General features: G+C 28.1%; 4 protein-coding genes across 7 annotated transcripts; 2 read left to right on the top strand and 2 right to left on the bottom strand.

Annotated features, from left to right (window-relative positions):
* Positions 1 to 2,401, bottom strand: LOC132914903 (cyclin-Y). Its single transcript, XM_060974409.1, has 4 exons — positions 1,466 to 2,401; positions 1,150 to 1,370; positions 651 to 937; positions 1 to 580 (listed from the first exon to the last, which is right to left on the bottom strand). Exons 1-4 carry the CDS (start codon positions 1,695 to 1,697, stop codon positions 292 to 294), a joined length of 1,029 nt encoding a protein of 342 aa, XP_060830392.1. The 5' UTR covers positions 1,698 to 2,401; the 3' UTR covers positions 1 to 291.
* Positions 2,402 to 3,051: 650 nt separating this feature from the next.
* LOC132914921 (2-oxoglutarate and iron-dependent oxygenase JMJD4) lies at positions 3,052 to 4,968 on the top strand. The gene is made up of 4 exons (XM_060974439.1): positions 3,052 to 3,559; positions 3,631 to 3,928; positions 4,007 to 4,277; positions 4,347 to 4,968. The coding sequence occupies exons 1-4, from the start codon at positions 3,325 to 3,327 to the stop codon at positions 4,800 to 4,802; spliced, it is 1,260 nt and encodes a 419-aa protein (XP_060830422.1). The 5' UTR covers positions 3,052 to 3,324; the 3' UTR covers positions 4,803 to 4,968.
* Positions 4,969 to 5,595: 627 nt separating this feature from the next.
* LOC132914937 (mRNA (2'-O-methyladenosine-N(6)-)-methyltransferase) lies at positions 5,596 to 11,341 on the bottom strand. 3 transcript variants are annotated; one of them, XM_060974460.1, is made up of 6 exons: positions 11,003 to 11,341; positions 10,122 to 10,404; positions 9,633 to 9,788; positions 9,418 to 9,557; positions 7,972 to 9,336; positions 5,596 to 7,890 (listed from the first exon to the last, which is right to left on the bottom strand). In XM_060974460.1, the coding sequence occupies exons 2-6, from the start codon at positions 10,377 to 10,379 to the stop codon at positions 7,620 to 7,622; spliced, it is 2,190 nt and encodes a 729-aa protein (XP_060830443.1). In that variant the 5' UTR covers positions 10,380 to 10,404; positions 11,003 to 11,341; the 3' UTR covers positions 5,596 to 7,619. The 3 variants fall into 3 exon arrangements, with proteins under 3 accessions (XP_060830443.1, XP_060830444.1, XP_060830446.1); XM_060974461.1 differs by lacking the exon at positions 11,003 to 11,341 and adding an exon at positions 10,758 to 10,981; XM_060974463.1 differs by lacking the exons at positions 10,122 to 10,404; positions 11,003 to 11,341 and having other exon boundaries at positions 9,625 to 9,786.
* Positions 11,342 to 11,610: 269 nt separating this feature from the next.
* On the top strand, positions 11,611 to 17,581 carry LOC132914939 (polycomb protein Scm). Of its 2 annotated transcripts, none has more exons than XM_060974468.1 (8): positions 11,611 to 11,987; positions 12,150 to 12,440; positions 12,521 to 12,753; positions 12,811 to 13,378; positions 13,463 to 13,645; positions 13,730 to 14,296; positions 14,355 to 14,509; positions 14,632 to 17,581. In XM_060974468.1, the coding sequence occupies exons 1-8, from the start codon at positions 11,960 to 11,962 to the stop codon at positions 14,764 to 14,766; spliced, it is 2,160 nt and encodes a 719-aa protein (XP_060830451.1). In that variant the 5' UTR covers positions 11,611 to 11,959; the 3' UTR covers positions 14,767 to 17,581. The 2 variants fall into 2 exon arrangements, with proteins under 2 accessions (XP_060830451.1, XP_060830450.1); XM_060974467.1 differs by having other exon boundaries at positions 11,613 to 11,987; positions 13,457 to 13,645.
* The last annotated feature ends 748 nt before the right edge of the window (positions 17,582 to 18,329 follow it).

The raw sequence follows: 18,329 nt of genomic DNA, 5'->3' as shown, positions 1-18,329 counted from the left end.
TTGTACAAACTGAAACTATAAAAAATGTAGAACTGTGCAATCCAATCAAACAAACGTAATTGAAAAGGAATTGAACATTCGTTAAATAATGCTTATAAAACTTGTATTGCATTAAAATACTTAAGTAAAAGAATGTACATACAAATTATTGAGTAATAAAAATGATATGCTTATGAAAAATTGAAATTGATTAATACTATGTTAGAAATAGGTCTGCAAACCTTTTTCTTGTTCACGTACCTTGATTGAGAATGTATGGATATAAGTAATGTACCTACTTATATCCAAAATTTAGGATAGAATGGCAATACTACGTCTAGGTCCACCTATGCATATGTTATCTAAACTTGACCATCTTTTAATACCAGTACGTAAAGCTTCAGCAGTAACTTTGTCTTCATAAACTCTGGACATAGCTTCCAATTTCTGAGCTTTTTCTTTACTGAGGGGTTCACTAGGGAATGTTAATTCATTTGCTTCTGCGAGTGTGCGAAGATCAAAATAATATTTAGCATACACGCTTGAAGGAACGTTTATATTGAACTGTAGCATTTCCAAGAATTGCCTTTCTAATTCATTCCTAAATAAATATTAAATATTTAATAAAAATATTTTGAATACATTTGAACATAATATAGATGTCAACTTACATATCTTCTACTGTAATATCTTTAAGAATTTGACAGTAATCTACATTCCATACAGCCTGATCATCCCAAACTTTTGATGCTAATAAAATAGCTCCAAGTACTATTCGTTTCCAATTGGCTGGTGTTATATCTATTTCTGCATAGGTAAGCAGACGTTCTAAGTAAACTAATGTTATGATGGCACATTCAGCTGTAAGTTGAGCAGCATTAAACAATGTCCTCACAAACTTGTAAATTTGTTTATGTTCTGGATTCTGTTTATCATAATCTTCTGAAACACCCTCCCTCTATAAATGAGAGAGACATTATAAATATACTTTTAAACTGCATTTTGTAGAATAATTTATTTTTATACATTCATCTTTTTAAATTTTTGTGTAAAAGGTATAGATTGCTGTATGTTGAACACAAACTAAAAAGCTATAGTGCTTTCCATATATTACATTGTACATCTTTTATCCTTTTGATCTAACAAATAATATATATATAACTAGATTACCGTTAAAGGATGTAGTTTCTCATCAAATATATCAATCTGTCGCTGTGAGGTTCTGTTTTTTATGTGGTAATAAACAGCTAAGGCAACGCATTTTACTGTATTCTTAAGATTTGGTTGTGAAACAGTACTGTCATCTAAATATATTGTACTGCAACTGCTACTCTTTTTTAAAGGCCTTATATCTGCAATTTGGTGCTGACTTTTTTTTCTTACCATGCCATCTAAAAAAATATATTTTTTAAACAAATTAATAAAAGAAATAATAATAATGCTCTGAAAATAAGTTCAGCCAGTATTTTCAAATAAGTCTACATACTTTCAATAGCTTGTTTCGATCGTTCCATAAAAATAGTGCCAGCACAGGGGTGTAGTGATGGATCTGAGTCCCAGTCTTCTGGTTCACGTTCGCTAATATGTTGTAAATTATTAACACTAATTCCACCTTCTGGTAAATGTTCCTCAAGACCTCGGGTAACACCTTCGGTTCCTAATTCCTTACGTCCAACTTGAGGACTGGAATAAACACAGCAACTACTTTTATTTCCCATTCTTTCAAGAGACTCGTTGATGTCTCCACTCTGTTTCTACCTCCAGTTGAAAGTTCATAAAATATAAATCAGAGTATGATACTCGTTACTATGGTAATTATATGGATGGTATAATCTAAAATTTCTCACGGCACATCCTTCACATGATGCGTTTAGATGACAATCAGCTGGCAAAACTATTCGCGATATAAATATACATTCTTCTTTTACTTTCATCCACATGGATGCTTGAACGCATCCATATAATAATCAAGAAAAAAATATTTGCATTAATTTGCACACAGAAAATTACGATTGAAAATTTGAAGAACCACTTTAGAAATGATTGCAGCTAGTAATATGATAAACGTCTATTGCATTGACAACGCCTTTAAGCACGGTTCATGCCGGTTGATTTATTTGTTTAAATCATCGGTCAGTCAAATTTCATTTCTGCTCGTGTACACGAGCTGTGATACTTTTTGTTGTCGTTGTACGTCATTCTCATTATTACGGAACATTTAATGGGAATATTCCAATACTTTTATGTGTTTATCGCACGCCTTAGTCTACTGTTTTGATATTGCATATTCATGCATAAAGTATAACGTGTATATACGGTAGAAAGGCTTGACTTCCAGTTTTACCAAGTTTTACCTTGTATGCAAGTTATGTTTTCATTGGTTTTATGACAAAAAGTTTTCTATTTTCTATGGATATCCAGATTTCTTAATATACCTACGTTATCATTGGTCGAAAACTAGGGATTTTTAGAATTTCTTGTATGTACTTACAGCCTTTTGCGCCTGTACACATTTGAAATATAAATTATAATATGATCTTTTACGATTGTGAAATTTCTGCTAGAAATCTTACATTAAATATAATTAAAAAGAAAATTGATATTTTCTTTTATAACGAGATTATGTTTTTATAATACAATAATGCTAAAATAGTTCGGATTACTTAAAAATTCTAGATCCAACATTTTGTTACATATGAATTTAACTTGTTAGATATTTAAAAATTATTTCAACATTTTATTCCCATTTTATTTCCAATTTTATAAATCTAAATAAATTTATCTATTATAATATACTTTTTCGAAATTAAATTTAAAAGTAATTTATTAAATATATACTAAGGTATCAAATAACTTTTTTAACCATATACAAAAATTAATAAAAATATGTATAATATTATTTAATGAAATTGTTATATAGTTCAGGCAAGATAATATATACGTAAAATGAATTAAATTGAACGAACAAAATAAGTCAACTTTAAGAAAAGAATAGTTTACAACATTGCATGGTTATGTAGCAAACAAAAAGTATTAAATCATAATATCACATAACGATAAATGTAATAATAAATAATAATGATTAAAAATATAACATACATAACATATACGCATGCGCGTAGATTAACAAAATTTCAAGGTAGTTTTTAATTAGTTTCGTGACATTGTATCCATTCAAAAAAAGTGTCGTAATTTTTTAAAAACAACTATACATCATTGTCGATTTCTATATTTTAATGTGTATCTATATATGTATATATACGTGTATACATGGGTATGTATATATATGAAAAAATTATAATGAAGTTCGCTTATTATTAAATTTAATTCAAGTGAAAGTGCGCGATGGTACAAGAAGTCGAAGTTCAAGACAGGAGGTTATCTGTTAACAAAAAGACCACCATAATCGATTGGATTGATTATGTTGATACATCGATAACGTACGATGACTTTTTTTCGAAATATTTAATGGAGAATAAACCGTGTATTTTTAAGCCGAATATAACTGAAAATTGGTCGTGTAAAAGACAATGGAATCTAGATGGTGCACCGGATTTCGACGTCCTTGATATATCGTTTGGTAAACAAATTATAAATATTATATTTGCTCAATACGCATATTATTTATTAATTAAAATATTTGTCTTATAGGAGATTGTATAGTACCAGTCGCAGATTGTAAAAAAAGATATTACAATTCACAGTCTAAAGATGATATGAAAATGAAAGATTACTTAGATTATTGGATGGATTATGCAAAAAACAATTATGCAGATTCTATGGCGCTTTTGTACTTAAAGGACTGGCATTGTCAGAAATTATTCCCCAATGCTCCTATGTATACAGTTCCTGAGTATTTTGCATCCGACTGGCTAAATGAATATTACATGGCACATCCTGATTTAAATGATGATTATAGATTTGTGTATATGGGCCCAAAAGGAACATGGTAAAAATATACTTTTTAAACATAAAATTATTAATGTTTGATGTTATGTAAATAAGGTAAACTAGTTTCCACATATAGGACACCATTGCATGCAGATGTATTTGGATCATACAGTTGGTCTGCTAATATAGTTGGAAAGAAACGTTGGTTACTTTTCCCTCCAGGTCAAGAAGATTTTCTTAGAGATATACATGGTCAATTAATATATGATGCAACATCCAAAGAACTTGAAAATTATGCTGTATATAAGGCCTATGATAAGCGATCGATAAAATATATTGATGTAATTCAAAAGGAAGGTGAAATTATATTTGTACCATCTGGCTGGCACCATCAAGTTTGGAATATAGTAAGTATATTTGATTATCATTATTTGAGTTAAGTAATATTCTATACTTATTATGATGCTTATTTTTAGGAGGATACAATTTCTCTCAATCATAATTGGATCAATGGCTGTAATATTATAAATGTGTGGCACGGATTAAAAAAGGAATTAAACTCCGTAATGAAAGAAGTTAGTGACTGTAAAGATATGAGCAATTGGGCAGAACAGTGTCAATTAATATTGAAATCAACGTATGGAATGGACTATAACTTATTCTTTAATTTTCTGACATTTATAGCTAAACGTCGTTTAAGCATGGTTTTAAAAAAAGAGGACGTAATTACCTTTAATAGATATAAACTCGGATTTAGCCATTGCGTATTCGATCTCCATTCAATAAAATTGACATTAATAGACTTTATTAATGATATGGAAGAGAAATCTATTTATTATTTAATTTGTGAAAAACAACAAGCCCATAAATTATTGAATAAGCTGTTATTATTTTTGCAATCATATGACTTAACCGAACACTCATCTACATGATAAAAGACAAAAAAATTAAAAATGAAATAAGAAAATAAAAATCTTGTTTCTGTTTATATAGATGTAAATATTATGATGTAAATAATATAATACATATAATCAACAAATTTTTATATAAATCTGTAAATATTGAATATAAGCAATTACATAATTTTTAAAAACAAAACATTGGTTTTTTTATTACACCTATTAGAATTGAAAAAAAAGATCTGTAATATATATTTTCATAAATAAAAGTGATATATTGTAAGTACTGTAAACTATCTAATAAAATAATGAGAAATAAAAAAGGTAGCAGATTCAATTATATTTTTATTTAAATATTTTTAAATCATAAAATATATTTATATTATATTAAATTTTGTATTATTCTTCATCTAATACTTAACTATGATTAATTTAAGAGTAATAAAAAGTTTTATTAATATACATTACTTTGTGGTAAATATACTTTTCTGTTCATAATTTTTAGAATATTTTATTTTTTATTTCAAAATGTTTCAACCTCTAACACAATATAAATATAAAAATATGACATTGTATTAAAAAAAATGTGATCTTTGAATCTTCAACACTTAAAAATAAAAAATCTTCAGTAAATGACTTCATTGTCAATTGGATAACTTTTATTAGAAACAGTTTTTCAGTTTTTAGAAATATGAATTATTTATATAGTTTTTATTAATGTAAATATATTTACATCTAAAAAAAAAGCAGTATACTAATTCAACAGTAGCAAGTTGCTTTATAAAATGTGGAACTCTACTTGTTTATACTGTGTTCAACAATAATATAATCTTTTTACGAGTATATTTTATTTTTTTTATAGGAGTTTAAGTACTAAAATAGTAAGTGCCCATAAACCTTTTTTTATATTGTCTTATGCCTTACAAATTATATGTGCATAAGTGTCTTATGTCTACATATATACATATACATATTGTACAACTATGTACAATTTACTACTAATAAACATATATAAAATGTATAAGATATGTATAAGTATGTATATTATCTATAAACACAAATAATTGTAAAAACTTATTAGTATCGGGAAAAATATGTATATAGCACAGTTGTTTCTTTTAAATTTATAAAATAAAATTACAAAGTAAATTGTGTGATATTATGTCACATGTGTGTATATAATATCTCCAAATTATTATTTTAAACTGTGTAAAATTACGAATTGATCACCATTCCTTAGAATGACATAAAATGTGTATATTAAGGATTTGCTTATGTAATTAATTGAAAAAGAAAAAAAGTATAAATATAATAGAAATATAATGAAAATATATTGTATGATATTCTTTATATTATTTCTTATATATAATATATATGATTTATATATATATATTTCACTTAAAGAAAAAGCCATTATATTATTAAAAAGAAATATTTCGTTTCATGTGAAAATAATAGTTGTAAATTCTATACTTAATTTGATTTTTTAATACATATATATACAGATGTATTTTCAATTTGAGACATATTTATTTTATGGAACAGTATTTTTTATCAATTTATCTTGAACAATTTCATAAATTGAGGGATGAATCATTATAATCCAGTGTTATACAAATTTATAAATCAAATTTATAAATTTATAAATCATTTATAAATCAATTATATGTTCGTTTTAAGATTTAAAAATTCATCGAAAAGTAACAAAGATGTCTTCTATAAAAGAAGTTAATATATTTCTGTACATATTTTCTTTTATAAGTTCTATTAAAAATTCATATAAAATATTGCACTGATGATACATTTAGAAAACAGAGTATCTATCGCACTTTGTCATTTCATGTTAAAAGAAACAGATTGTCATGGATAAAAGGTATAAAAAGGGGATATTACTTTAAATTATTTCCATATAAACTAATTTTTCCGATGAAAAACAAGCAAATATAATTATGTATTTCATTATTTACACACACGGGCACACACACATACACACTATTGCATTTTCTCATAACTTTTTCATAATAGTACCAATTTTTACTTGCATGGCAAGTACCTCTATTAGGGTATCACGTCTTACAAAGTCTTCTTATTAATTACCAACAATTAACACTATTACAAAGATTAGACTCCACGCAACGTGATTTTGTATCAATTGTCGAATGATGATTTTTTATACCTATATAATAGATACATATTTTTCATTGTCACATCTCACATATTTTTAACATTTCATGTTGGAAATAAGTAAAGAAATTGCACTCTATGATAAACATCACAAAAGAATTGTTAAAATTAAGTTATAAATTCTCGCAATTTTTAATAGAAAAAAACTTTATATGAAATTTTAGGTAGCATAATAATATTCATTCCATTCATGATAATCAAATAATTTTTCTGTACGCATATGTACACATTGTAAATATCTATTTGTATACCTTCTTTAGATGAAATAAATTTCTTACAGCACATATGATGAATAATATTGAAGTACAGTATCTTTCACAATATAGCGAGATCTCAGTGAATCAAAATTAAAAGTTTCTGTCCTTTATTTTAATAAATTTTTAAGTAATTCGCTTATTTAAATACTCGAATACGTAAATTATATTACGTCTCCGATTTTACGATTATATTCGCTATATCATGAATGTTACCATAATAGGCATAACAGTATTAGCAGAAATCGATGTTTCGTGTTGTTAATATGTTAATTCTGCTACATAAAATGTAATTGTTAAATTACATGCCAAATACATCCTGTAAAAGACCGATTTCTTTAAGAAAGAATTAAAATTAAATTGTTAGACTTATTTTAGTTTTCTTTCCAACTCTCCGAATATTGTTTAAAAATTATATAGGATGCGTGGATAATGTTTGTAACGGTACTGTTGGATTTGTGGGCGTTGTTAAAACAGGGATAGGCGTAGAAGGTATTTGTTGATGTGTTTGTCTTGGTGGTGACAGAAGTTCTTGTCTATCTCGTTCTCTTTCTCTTCCTGGACGCCATGCTTCTAATAACGCTTCGACTCTTTCTTCAGTAGGACCCCAACGAGCAGTACCAGCTGCATTTTGTAACCATACAACTAATGTTCCGTGCGCTGCTCTAATATTAACTTCGCCTCTATAATGCAAAAAGGGTCTTTTATATGTATTTTTTATTTATTGCTTGAATAAATATTGAAACCAAAATATTGTAACTTACTTTGGTAATATGTGTTGAAATCCATGTCTATATTCGTGTTCCATTGCAGGTACCACTACTTGTTTGCGCTTAAAATGGCTACTTTCCAATTTGATAAGAGCATTAGGTGCTGGATCCCGCCATTCAGGCAAGAATACCACAAAAGATAAAGGTTCGGTAGAATCAGCCAAAAGACGTTCGAAATGATTAACCATAGCTTCCATAAGCTCTTCGCAATATGGTGGATTAGCTTGAAACGAGCCGCTTACAGGCCTAAAGTCCAAGAAAGGTCCTCTTGATCCAAAATAAGAATCTGTATCAGCAAATGCTGAACAATATTGTCTAAAGTAACAATTCAAAGGGGATGCAAAACATTCAAATGTTACACCGAATGATCGTTGAAGACATTCAAAAACTGTGACAGGCAGAGCCATTTGTGTTGCTTGTCCTTCATTAATTCCAAGATATGTTTGATAACGTTTCAACATACACCAAACACGAGGTAAAAACATTTCGAATTTTTTATCATCGAAGCAATTATATCTATATAGATGTTCTAATTTAGTAAGATGCATGTTATTAATACATGCAGTATCACCATGAAAACGTAACATTGTCTGTTCACGTTCAGGAAGGTAATCCACTTGTGGAAGTCGAGGAGTTGGAAGAGAAAATTGCACAGGATAACACCAAACTTTCCTTTGTGCACTAGCGGGTCCTCCTAGTGGTATAACATTTCCTAAACCATTATCCTTTAATATTTGATTATTTTTATCTTTAACCTTTTTTGCATACTCTGTTGATAAATGATAAATTTTCAGGCAAATACCCTCAACACTAGCTTTTACAGTCTCTGTAAGGTGTGGTTGACATTGTCGTTTTAAGTGTGCAAGACGATCTTGAAAATCGTCAAATGTAGCACCAACTGTTCGTCTCAACCATTGAAATGTGTCTTCTGCATTCCATTTTACAACTTTCCTACTTTCTGATGAAGCTGCTCTTGATTCTATCATTTTTTTTGCAGCCTCTGCGTATCGCGATAGCTGTTTTCTTGCATCACCAGTGAATTTTGGCCGGACTAATTTAATAGGGATATCATTCATAATTTCGCGATACATAGACATAGAAATTTCAGGGAAACACTGACTTGGTAAAAGGGGATCTGAACCACAGTCTATAACTTTTCTTTCCATTAGCCATCTGTTGAAAGAATCTTTTGGAGCATCTATGGATTCACGAGTATGACACAATTCTTGATAGCATTGTCTCAATTTTGCAAGTAAACTACACCGTAATGCTTCTGCTTCAGGATGAACATGAGGTAAATTTGATGGAGCTCTCTCGTATATTATAACATTTGTTGGAATTTCCAAATCCCATGGTCCTCTATCATTAAATTAAAATATATTAGAATTTTAAAAAATTGCTTAATATAAAAATGATATAAATTCAGTCAAGTAAACATACGCTAATACAAATTTCTTTGCAGCTGGAACAACACTATCTTCAGAAGCTCTGCGTTTAAGTGTTCCTCCTGGGGGAATCGTTCCATTTCCAGAAACAGGTGGTACACCGCATATACCAAGTGGATCCGTAATTGGGTCAAACTTGAATATAGATGCAGTTGACACATATAAGTTTATGTTTTTATTAATCTACAACCAAAGGTTATACCTTAGTACCTGAGGTTTCAATGGTGGTATTACCCATAATGATTCTCCAGTTAATTTATTCCAAAAATATGGGCGATTTTCTCTTTTACTCCAAAACTTCTTCCATCCTTGTTGCTGAAGTTCAAGTGAAAGTTCAGGTTCTGGGAACGTTCCTGGTGGTGTACCCTGTAATTGAATAGAAATATATAATTTATGGGGAAAAAGTATTATTATATTTGATTATTAGTTTTCATTATCTTCAAATTTCTCAACTCCTTTAAGCAGTTAATCTCCTAGATATAATAATTTCCTTATTTATGAATCTTGTATCTGTATAATTTATCATTTCATTAAAACAAAAAAATATTGTATTTCATTTCACTTTTGAAATATAATTATTAATAGTTTAATCTTTTAATTTTCAACAATTGAATTTTAATATATAAAAGATTAAGTTTTATGTTTTATTCATATAAGCAATTAATAATTTTAGATAATAGATTATAAATAAATATTTACCTGTGTCATTAGACCTGATTGTTGCATATGACCAAGTTGTGAACAGTGGTCAGATATATTTTGTGCTGAGCTTAAGATAGGTGTCTGAAGTTTTACAGGAGTAGGAACTATAACTTGTGCAACAGTTGGAGTTGCATCTTGTTGTAACGACTGATGATGATGATGCATAGTAGACAATGAAGATGCAGACTGGCCAGATAAAGTTTCCCAAGAAGAAGTATTTGGTATGTCTTGCTTTCCTCCACTTACTTCATTCATCGTACAATGCACGTTGTGGTAAATACTTTAGCACATATAACACATATGACACAATTATTTTCGTTAATAGATACTTTATAGCACATAATTATTACATATGCATATAAAATTTGATCACATTTGTATACTTTTTTATATATGTAACGTTCTCAATGTTTTATTTTTAATATCTTGTAACAAAATATATTAATCAACACTCCTTACATTTTGTCTTTTCATAAGTTGCAAAGTAAGTTTTTATATCACAAGATGAAGAATACTATGCTTATAAATACCAAATTTATTTATATATTTACTAATTACAAGTTATTTACAAACATAAAGGATGAAAGTTTTACACGTTAAAAAAGTAATAAATTTTAGAAAGAACTTTCGTACCTCCCAAAAATATATTAATTTCTTCTTTATTATAATATGAATTACAAAAGAATGAGTAAAATTGCAACTTTCTTTATGTATTTTTAATAAATTTACGTACGTAAAACTGTTAAAATTATATGACAACATTTCATGATTCAATGTTTGTTTACATGCCACCAAACCGTTTGATAAATTCGCGAATTTCCGCGACGTAGGATTATGCAAATTTGTAAAAAACATGTAGCCGTTAATGCTGGACTTACTACTGTCAACAATGCTGCTAATTTGTAGAAAATATACAACAGAACTTAGAATTCATTCATGATTTGTGAGATTTGACGCAACGACCTCCACCCGTGAGATACCATTTGCTTGAACTGAAATTCCAATTCCAACGACAGCAAAGTTAAAGCTTTCTTTACAATGAATGGCAGAATGGCAGATGTTAAAAAAAAAAAAGAATACTTCGCATTAAACGAAACATCGAAACGATATGAAGTTTTCGGATAATATTTAACTAATAATTTGCTTGTTTCATTACATAAATACATAATTACGTATATATTTCACCGCATAAATCAATTAAATGATATTTTATCGTTTTTACGTTTTAATCTTAAGGAGGATAGTTTTGGAATGTATAGTATTATGATTTTTAAATAAACATTAAGACATCGAGGGGAATGGTAGAAATAGTTTTTCGGGAAAGAAAAATTACAAAATGAAAAAAATTATTTTTGTCATTTTATTTAATTAGTAAAAAAAGGTTTCAAACAATTATTATTACTTATTGGTACAAAATTTTTATAATATGCACAGATTATAGCTTGTATAATTATGGTATTGATATTCATGTAATGAATCCTTTCTATTACCTTTTTATCTGCGGATTGCGCGGCCAAATCAAAGCAATATGGCGGCTTGACATAATAACTTTTGATACGGAATATATTATTTTGATTGTAACGAAATAATCATCACAGAATCCGATTAAATTTTGATTTATGTGAAGGTGTATGAGAAATTATCTGGTGGTACATAAGCTAGACTGTAACCTATTTGCTAGTAGGATAAAAGTGTAACTTTTTTCTGTTTAAAACTAGATGTGCTTCCAAGATTTATTTTATTAATGGATGCAAAGATGTCCTTAATTATTAAATTAAAGTAGTAATGTTATGCAATAAGTTTTAGTATCAAATACTGTTTTTCTATGAAGAATTATGTCGTCTACACAAACCAAAATGCGAGGTATATAAATATTAGAATTCAAAGTAACCTTGTACTTTATAAATTTTTCTCTTTTCTCAATCATTTTCGATTGTAGATATGAATAATTTTTTTATTATTGATAACTATTATTATATATGTTATGTTACAATTAATTTAAAACATTATATCTTTAATATATAGGTCCTGGAAGACCACCAAAATCAAAAAATTCCTGTACATGGTGCGGAGAAACTAAGCAGCCTTTGAAATATGTTCTTCCAACGCAACATGGAAAGAAAGAATTCTGTTCAGAAACTTGTTTATCAGAATTTCGCAAGGCTTATATACGAGGTGCTTGCGTTCAATGCGACAATGTTATCAGAGGTACACCAGTGAGATTAGAGCAAAAGGATGGGCCTACAAAAGACTTTTGCTCCTCATTTTGTTTAAATAAACATCAAAAGAAGGAAGGGCAAACGGATATAAAGAAAAGTTAGTAATTTACAAATGTTTAAAAAAAGTTAGAGTATGTATTAATGTATTTTAATGAGAATTGCATTTTTTTAAAATAGATAATAGGGACCAGTCATCTCCTGCACCATCCCTTGCACCATCGGGATTAATAAGTGGAAATAATATTCCTCCTACAACTCAATCATTTACAACTACAAGTCATACAAATATATCTCACTCCCCATCAACCTCTACTGGTCCATTTCAGTATGAAACGTATCAAACTTTTGATTGGGATCTTTACTTAAAAGAAACAAACAGCCAAGCTGCACCTATAGAATGTTTTAAACAGGTACATTAAATCATAAAAAAGAAAAGTATACGTTATAATATTAAAATTACCTTTTAGCATGAGATTCCATCAACTAATGAATTCAAAATGGGTATGAAATTAGAAGCTCTTGATCCTCGTAATTTAACATCAACATGTATCGCGACTGTAGTTGGAGTTCTTGGTCCCCGTCTCAGACTTAGGTTGGATGGTTCAGATAATAAAAATGATTTTTGGCGTTTAGTCGACAGTAATGAAATTAATCCAATTGGTCATTGCGAAAAATCTGGTGGCATGTTGCAACCACCATTGGGCTTCCGAATGAATGCTTCCAGTTGGCCAATGTTTCTTCTGAAAACATTGAATGGTGCTGAAATGGCACCTGCAAAAGTATTTAAACGCGAGCCAAAAACACCGCGTTCTAATATGTTTGAAATTGGACATAAATTGGAAGCCATAGATAAAAAGAATCCACAACTTATTTGCACAGCAACTGTTGGTGCAGTTAAGGAAGACATGATTCATATTACATTTGATGGCTGGCGGGGAGCGTTTGATTATTGGTGTCGTTTTGACTCTAGAGATATCTTCCCTGCTGGTTGGTGTTTTAAAAGTGGTCATCCATTACAGCCACCTAGACAGAAATGTAAGAATTATAATATCTTCCTAACTTATATCATTAAAGTATATATTTTTATTAAGTAATATACATAAATATCTGTAGCGACAGGGCCTAATAGATTTAAGTCTAGGACAAGTAACATCTTACCAGTAATGGCAGTGTCTGGTGGAGGCAGTAACGGAGAACCAGCTGTTGCTCTAGTGAGCCCTGCTGGTTCAAGTGCTCCACCACAACCAGCCACAGAACCTGATACTAGTACAGCTAATACCAAACCACATTCTTTAGAGAATGGTATATACTATTTCACTTAAATTTATCTCTTGGTAATTGAATTTATACTTTCTTTTGTTGTTTAATATTTTTATTATGTTACAGTTACAATTTATGTAAATCATAATTGCACATGTGGTCCCTATTTTGATCCTCGTAAAGTAAAGGCAATGCCAGCACAATTTGGTACTGGCCCTATACTAAATGTCACAAGAGATATATTTCAAGCCTTCTTGATGGCAGCAATGAGTCCAAGACAGATGTTGAGTTTGTTAAAACGTGGCGAAGGAGAAACTATAAGCTTAATTTTAGAGAGTAAACCTACTTCTGTTAGGTTACCTATATTTATGGAAGAAGAAGATTTTTATATATACATTAGGCGACAACTTGAGGATCTTTGTGCATGTGAACATATGTTATTTAGAAGGAAAGAACCCTGCAACAAATGTCCAAATACTCAGCAACCACAATCCACCAATAGCGAAGAAGCAGTTAATACTGCTACAGCTACAACTAATAGTACTACTGCAGCAGAAAAACGAAGGTGGTCTCCAAGTCAGCAAAACCTGTCATCGACTATCCCACAGCAGCAAACACAACAAAATTCTGTACAAAGTATAAACAATTCATCTTCACCAACAGCTGCAAAACAACCACGAAAATCTGTTCCAGGTAATTTCTCTTTTTTAAAAATATTGATAAATAAGTGATATATTATTATTATAATCAGAGCTTGAAGCTGCAACATCTACTACCCAATCTGAAACTTCCACAAATCGCACACCTTCTATTGAACCAGCAGAATGGACTATTGAAGATGTAATACATTATATTGGTGTTACTGATCCTGCATTAGGACAGCATGCAGATTTATTCAGGAAACATGTAAGTTAACATTTTATGTTATTTTGTATTTATTTTATAATAGTATTTATTACAGTGAGTAATAGATTCATTTATATATCAAATAGTATATGCTCAAATCAGTAATCAAAGAAAATTTTCAGGAAATTGATGGGAAAGCTTTGTTACTTTTAAATTCTGATATGATGATGAAATATATGGGATTAAAACTTGGACCAGCACTTAAAATATGCAATTTGGTAAATCGTATTAAAGGTAGAAGGCATATACTTCTATGACTTTATTAAACATCAAACTATGTACAGTGAGTTAAATTGACGTATTACTTAAACTAGCTGGTCAAGTTTGTTTTCATCATTGAGAACAAAATAATATATATAAGTTGTTAAAATAATGTGAATATATTGAGTATAATTTTTCAAAACCTATTCATTCATCGATTAACATAGATTTTAAATAAAAAAGAATCAAAGTTTAATTTTATTTTAGTATTTAAATATTTGTCTTGCTTTAAAAATATGTAAAGTTATATTAATTATATGAACGTAAAATCTTTTTGATAATGAACAAAGTTAAAAATGTCTATAAAAGAATTCTAGAATCTAATTAGACTAGTTGATTCAACTCCAAATGCTAAATAATCAGGTTAAATAACAAAGTTATTTCCTGCAATATGTTTGCCTTTTCCAAACTTTATTACAATTTTTATATGTTCTCTTGGAAAGATAACTTTTACTAGGTTATCTCAATTTCTTAAGTGAGAACACTCTTTGTGGTATAAAAACAGTGTGAAGTATATTTAGTACAATGATTGTTTTTGCATTTCTTTTTGGATATAAATTGAGTTTGTTATATCATATAAATGTCAGCATAATTATATGTAATTATCTATGAAATATTTCTTATTTGTTAATGTAACAGTAAACTTGTGTGCATTTTTGTTAAAAAAGAACATAAGTAGTAAGAAACGCATGTACAAAGTGTAATTATTTTTTGTTTCATAACACGTATTTAAGAATGATCGTGTGTAATTACTTCTTATATGTAGTTACTATCTGTTTTATGATGTACTGTTAAAACAAATAATAAGGTATCATTTTATACATGGAAAGGCAATATGTTCTACTTTATATCTTCTATATAAGGCAAAAAATTTAAAACAGACTATCGTTTATGTTAAAATGTAATCACATTTTTCTTACATATTTTTGGCACTTTGTTGTTCTTTCTTTTTTCTTTTTTTTTATAGAAATAATATATATGTAATAAAACACATTTTTAACAAATCTAATTTTGAATATATAATTTGAATAAAGTTGAATTGCCATGTCATATGTGTTTTAGAGAGAACATACGCTTTTATACTTTAAATATATGCGTAAATGTTTATATTTTTTATAATAACAATACTTCTACTTTTATGTAAAAGAGGATTTCTAGATGTTATCTATCCATAATATATTTATTAATGTAATTTCATAAAAATATTTTCTAAAAGTGTGAACAGCGTATAATTCATAAGCAGGGGCATTATAAGGTAATTTATGTAATTTTTTTTTACAGTTCTTTTTGCAGATACAGTATTATATATTTGCTTATTTTCATTTATGATATTCTAAAAAATTCTTTTAGTAATTTGTTAAAGTATGTTTATTGCATAGTGTTAACCCTTTGCGGACGAGTGTCGGCTAATAGCCGCCCAAATCTTTTTACCATTGCGGACGCATGTCGGCATATAGCCGCCTAAATCTGTTCACAGTTCCGGACACTTATTTTGAAGTGGCTGGCATAAGTATATTTTTCTGAGCGATAATCTAATGCGTATTTATGTATGGGTATAATAAATTAAACAGTATTATATTTTTGATGAAGGAAAATTATAGATCTTTAGAAATGTTATCTTCCGTTTAACGTAAACTCGAGATGTAGGATGATGGTCGGAGTTAAAACGAATTTCAATCCTTCATTAACATTACCAGATGAATCAACAAGCTTTTTATATGTTTTTTTTTTTTTATAATACCTTATACACGATGCCTAAAATATCCAGAAAGAACATGTTCGATAGCAATAGTAGTGATGACAGTGCTTCAGGCAGTGGAACGAACTCCGTTCAATAAGGAATCGGTTCAGACGTTTCAATATTTCTAGTAATAGCAGCAATGATGATGAACTAAATATTGATGAAAATAATACAAGCCTCGACAATGAATAATGCAAACATTCAACGTGTATATTTTCTTCACTGCGCGCGTCAATATCTCTCGTCCACAGCGACGCTCGCTCGTCAAGCGACCTCGTCCGTAAAGGGTTTATAAATATAATTTCCATTTCGATGTGTACATATAAAAAATTTGAATGTATGCAAAATTATCTCTGTGATACATTGCATAATTATAATATTAAAAATTAGTTATTAAACATGTAAAAAACGTAAGAAATAGAATATTCAAAAAGTTTTAATTTACATTTAACATATTATGAATTTTAAATTATATAAATTTCTTACACATAAATACAAGACATATGTATATAAGTAATAATGATATCAATATATATTCTTAATTAAAATTAATTCAATATAAAAAGAATGATATTAGTAATAAAATGGCTATGAAAAATATCACAATCTATTGTAAAGTAACATAACAAGTTATTCTTTCATGAGTGATTAATCAAATTAGGTTTGATAAATGATAACTAAATGGAGTTGGATCATAAATGAATTTAATAGTTACTTTCAACGATGTTACAATTCCATGCTTTACTTTTTTGTAACATAAGATTAAAATCATTATAATTTTAAAAATATTGCCATTTTTATATATTATTACTTTTTTAAAGCTATAATTTTAGAAAGGTTTTGTAATTGCACAGTAGATATTCTGAGTAGCAAAGGTATTTTAGACATTATATCATAATAAAAATTATATAATGAATTGTTTAATTAAAAATATAATTATGTTTGTCTACGCAACTATTTCTTTGAAGTTGATTTATATCTAAATTTTAAATATTTTCATATAATAAACTTCTCATAACACCTCTTTGTCAGTGATGCTCACGTGAGAGAATAAAACTGTGTTAAAAATATATTGTGCTTTTCCTTCATTTCTGTGAAATTTACTCGTAAATACTTGTAATATATATTGGAAAAGTATACATATATATTTTAATCTAGTACTTGTTTTAATACAATTTTGACATAATTAAACATTTATTAGTTATTCTAGTATATCTTTGTTTAAGCTTAGTTATAAATTGATATAATTTTATATTTTGATAAACTTTTCATATGATTGTTCCTAGAAAGTGTTTATTTTATCTTTAACATCAAAATATTATACTTTCTTACTTTTTACTTTTGATAGGTTTAAATGATTTAGGAAGAAGATATGTTTAGATTTATTTTATTAATAGTTCTGCTTTATTATATTTATTATATTTAATTGCCTTTGTCCAATTGTATATAATAACTTAGGAATTGCTATTGGTATTAATACACATTTATTTAGTAGTCATAAATTTTTAATATGAAAAGACAGAATAATTTGTAAAAAATAAAAATGATTTAAAAAATAATTAAATTAAACTTATTATCATGCCAATGTATGTGTGACATAAAATTTGAATATGAATAGAGCATTCTTTGAAGTATTGAACAAATTTGAATTATTAAATTAATGAATAATGTTTAAAATTTTCTGAGAACTGTTGTAATTGATAAATAATTTGAAATTTGTTTGAGTGATCACATCTGATTAATAAAAAGATATTTTCTAATATTTCTTAAAATATGAATTTTTATTTTTTACACATAGGTACATTATCTATATTCATA

The sequence above is a fragment of the Bombus pascuorum genome, chromosome 15, assembly GCF_905332965.1.
Source record: "Bombus pascuorum chromosome 15, iyBomPasc1.1, whole genome shotgun sequence".
NCBI lineage: Eukaryota > Metazoa > Arthropoda > Insecta > Hymenoptera > Apidae > Bombus > Bombus pascuorum.
Note: the sequence above shows the minus strand (reverse complement) of the source record. Positions and strands in the feature narration are given on the sequence as shown.

What these genes read in the sequence shown, in the direction of transcription:
- LOC132914903 (XM_060974409.1), bottom strand. Translation starts at nt 1,697, where the DNA reads ATGGGAAATAAAAGTAGTTGCTGTGTTTATTCCAGTCCTCAAGTTGGA. An exon ending in AGAAACTACATCCTTTAACG is followed by an intron (nt 938 to 1,149) that starts GTAATCTAGTTA and finishes TCTCATTTATAG; the next exon opens with AGGGAGGGTGTTTCAGAAGA. An exon ending in GATATTACAGTAGAAGATAT is followed by an intron (nt 581 to 650) that starts GTAAGTTGACAT and finishes ATATTTATTTAG; the next exon opens with GAATGAATTAGAAAGGCAAT.
- LOC132914937 (XM_060974460.1), bottom strand. Translation starts at nt 10,379, where the DNA reads ATGAATGAAGTAAGTGGAGGAAAGCAAGACATACCAAATACTTCTTCT. An exon ending in AATCAGGTCTAATGACACAG is followed by an intron (nt 9,789 to 10,121) that starts GTAAATATTTAT and finishes ATTCAATTACAG; the next exon opens with GGTACACCACCAGGAACGTT. An exon ending in GCAAAGAAATTTGTATTAGC is followed by an intron (nt 9,337 to 9,417) that starts GTATGTTTACTT and finishes ATTTAATGATAG; the next exon opens with AGGACCATGGGATTTGGAAA.
- LOC132914939 (XM_060974467.1), top strand. Translation starts at nt 11,960, where the DNA reads ATGTCGTCTACACAAACCAAAATGCGAG. An exon ending in ACCACGAAAATCTGTTCCAG is followed by an intron (nt 14,297 to 14,354) that starts GTAATTTCTCTT and finishes TATTATAATCAG; the next exon opens with AGCTTGAAGCTGCAACATCT. An exon ending in CAGATTTATTCAGGAAACAT is followed by an intron (nt 14,510 to 14,631) that starts GTAAGTTAACAT and finishes GAAAATTTTCAG; the next exon opens with GAAATTGATGGGAAAGCTTT.
- LOC132914921 (XM_060974439.1), top strand. Translation starts at nt 3,325, where the DNA reads ATGGTACAAGAAGTCGAAGTTCAAGACAGGAGGTTATCTGTTAACAAA. An exon ending in CGTCCTTGATATATCGTTTG is followed by an intron (nt 3,560 to 3,630) that starts GTAAACAAATTA and finishes TTTGTCTTATAG; the next exon opens with GAGATTGTATAGTACCAGTC. An exon ending in ATGGGCCCAAAAGGAACATG is followed by an intron (nt 3,929 to 4,006) that starts GTAAAAATATAC and finishes TTCCACATATAG; the next exon opens with GACACCATTGCATGCAGATG.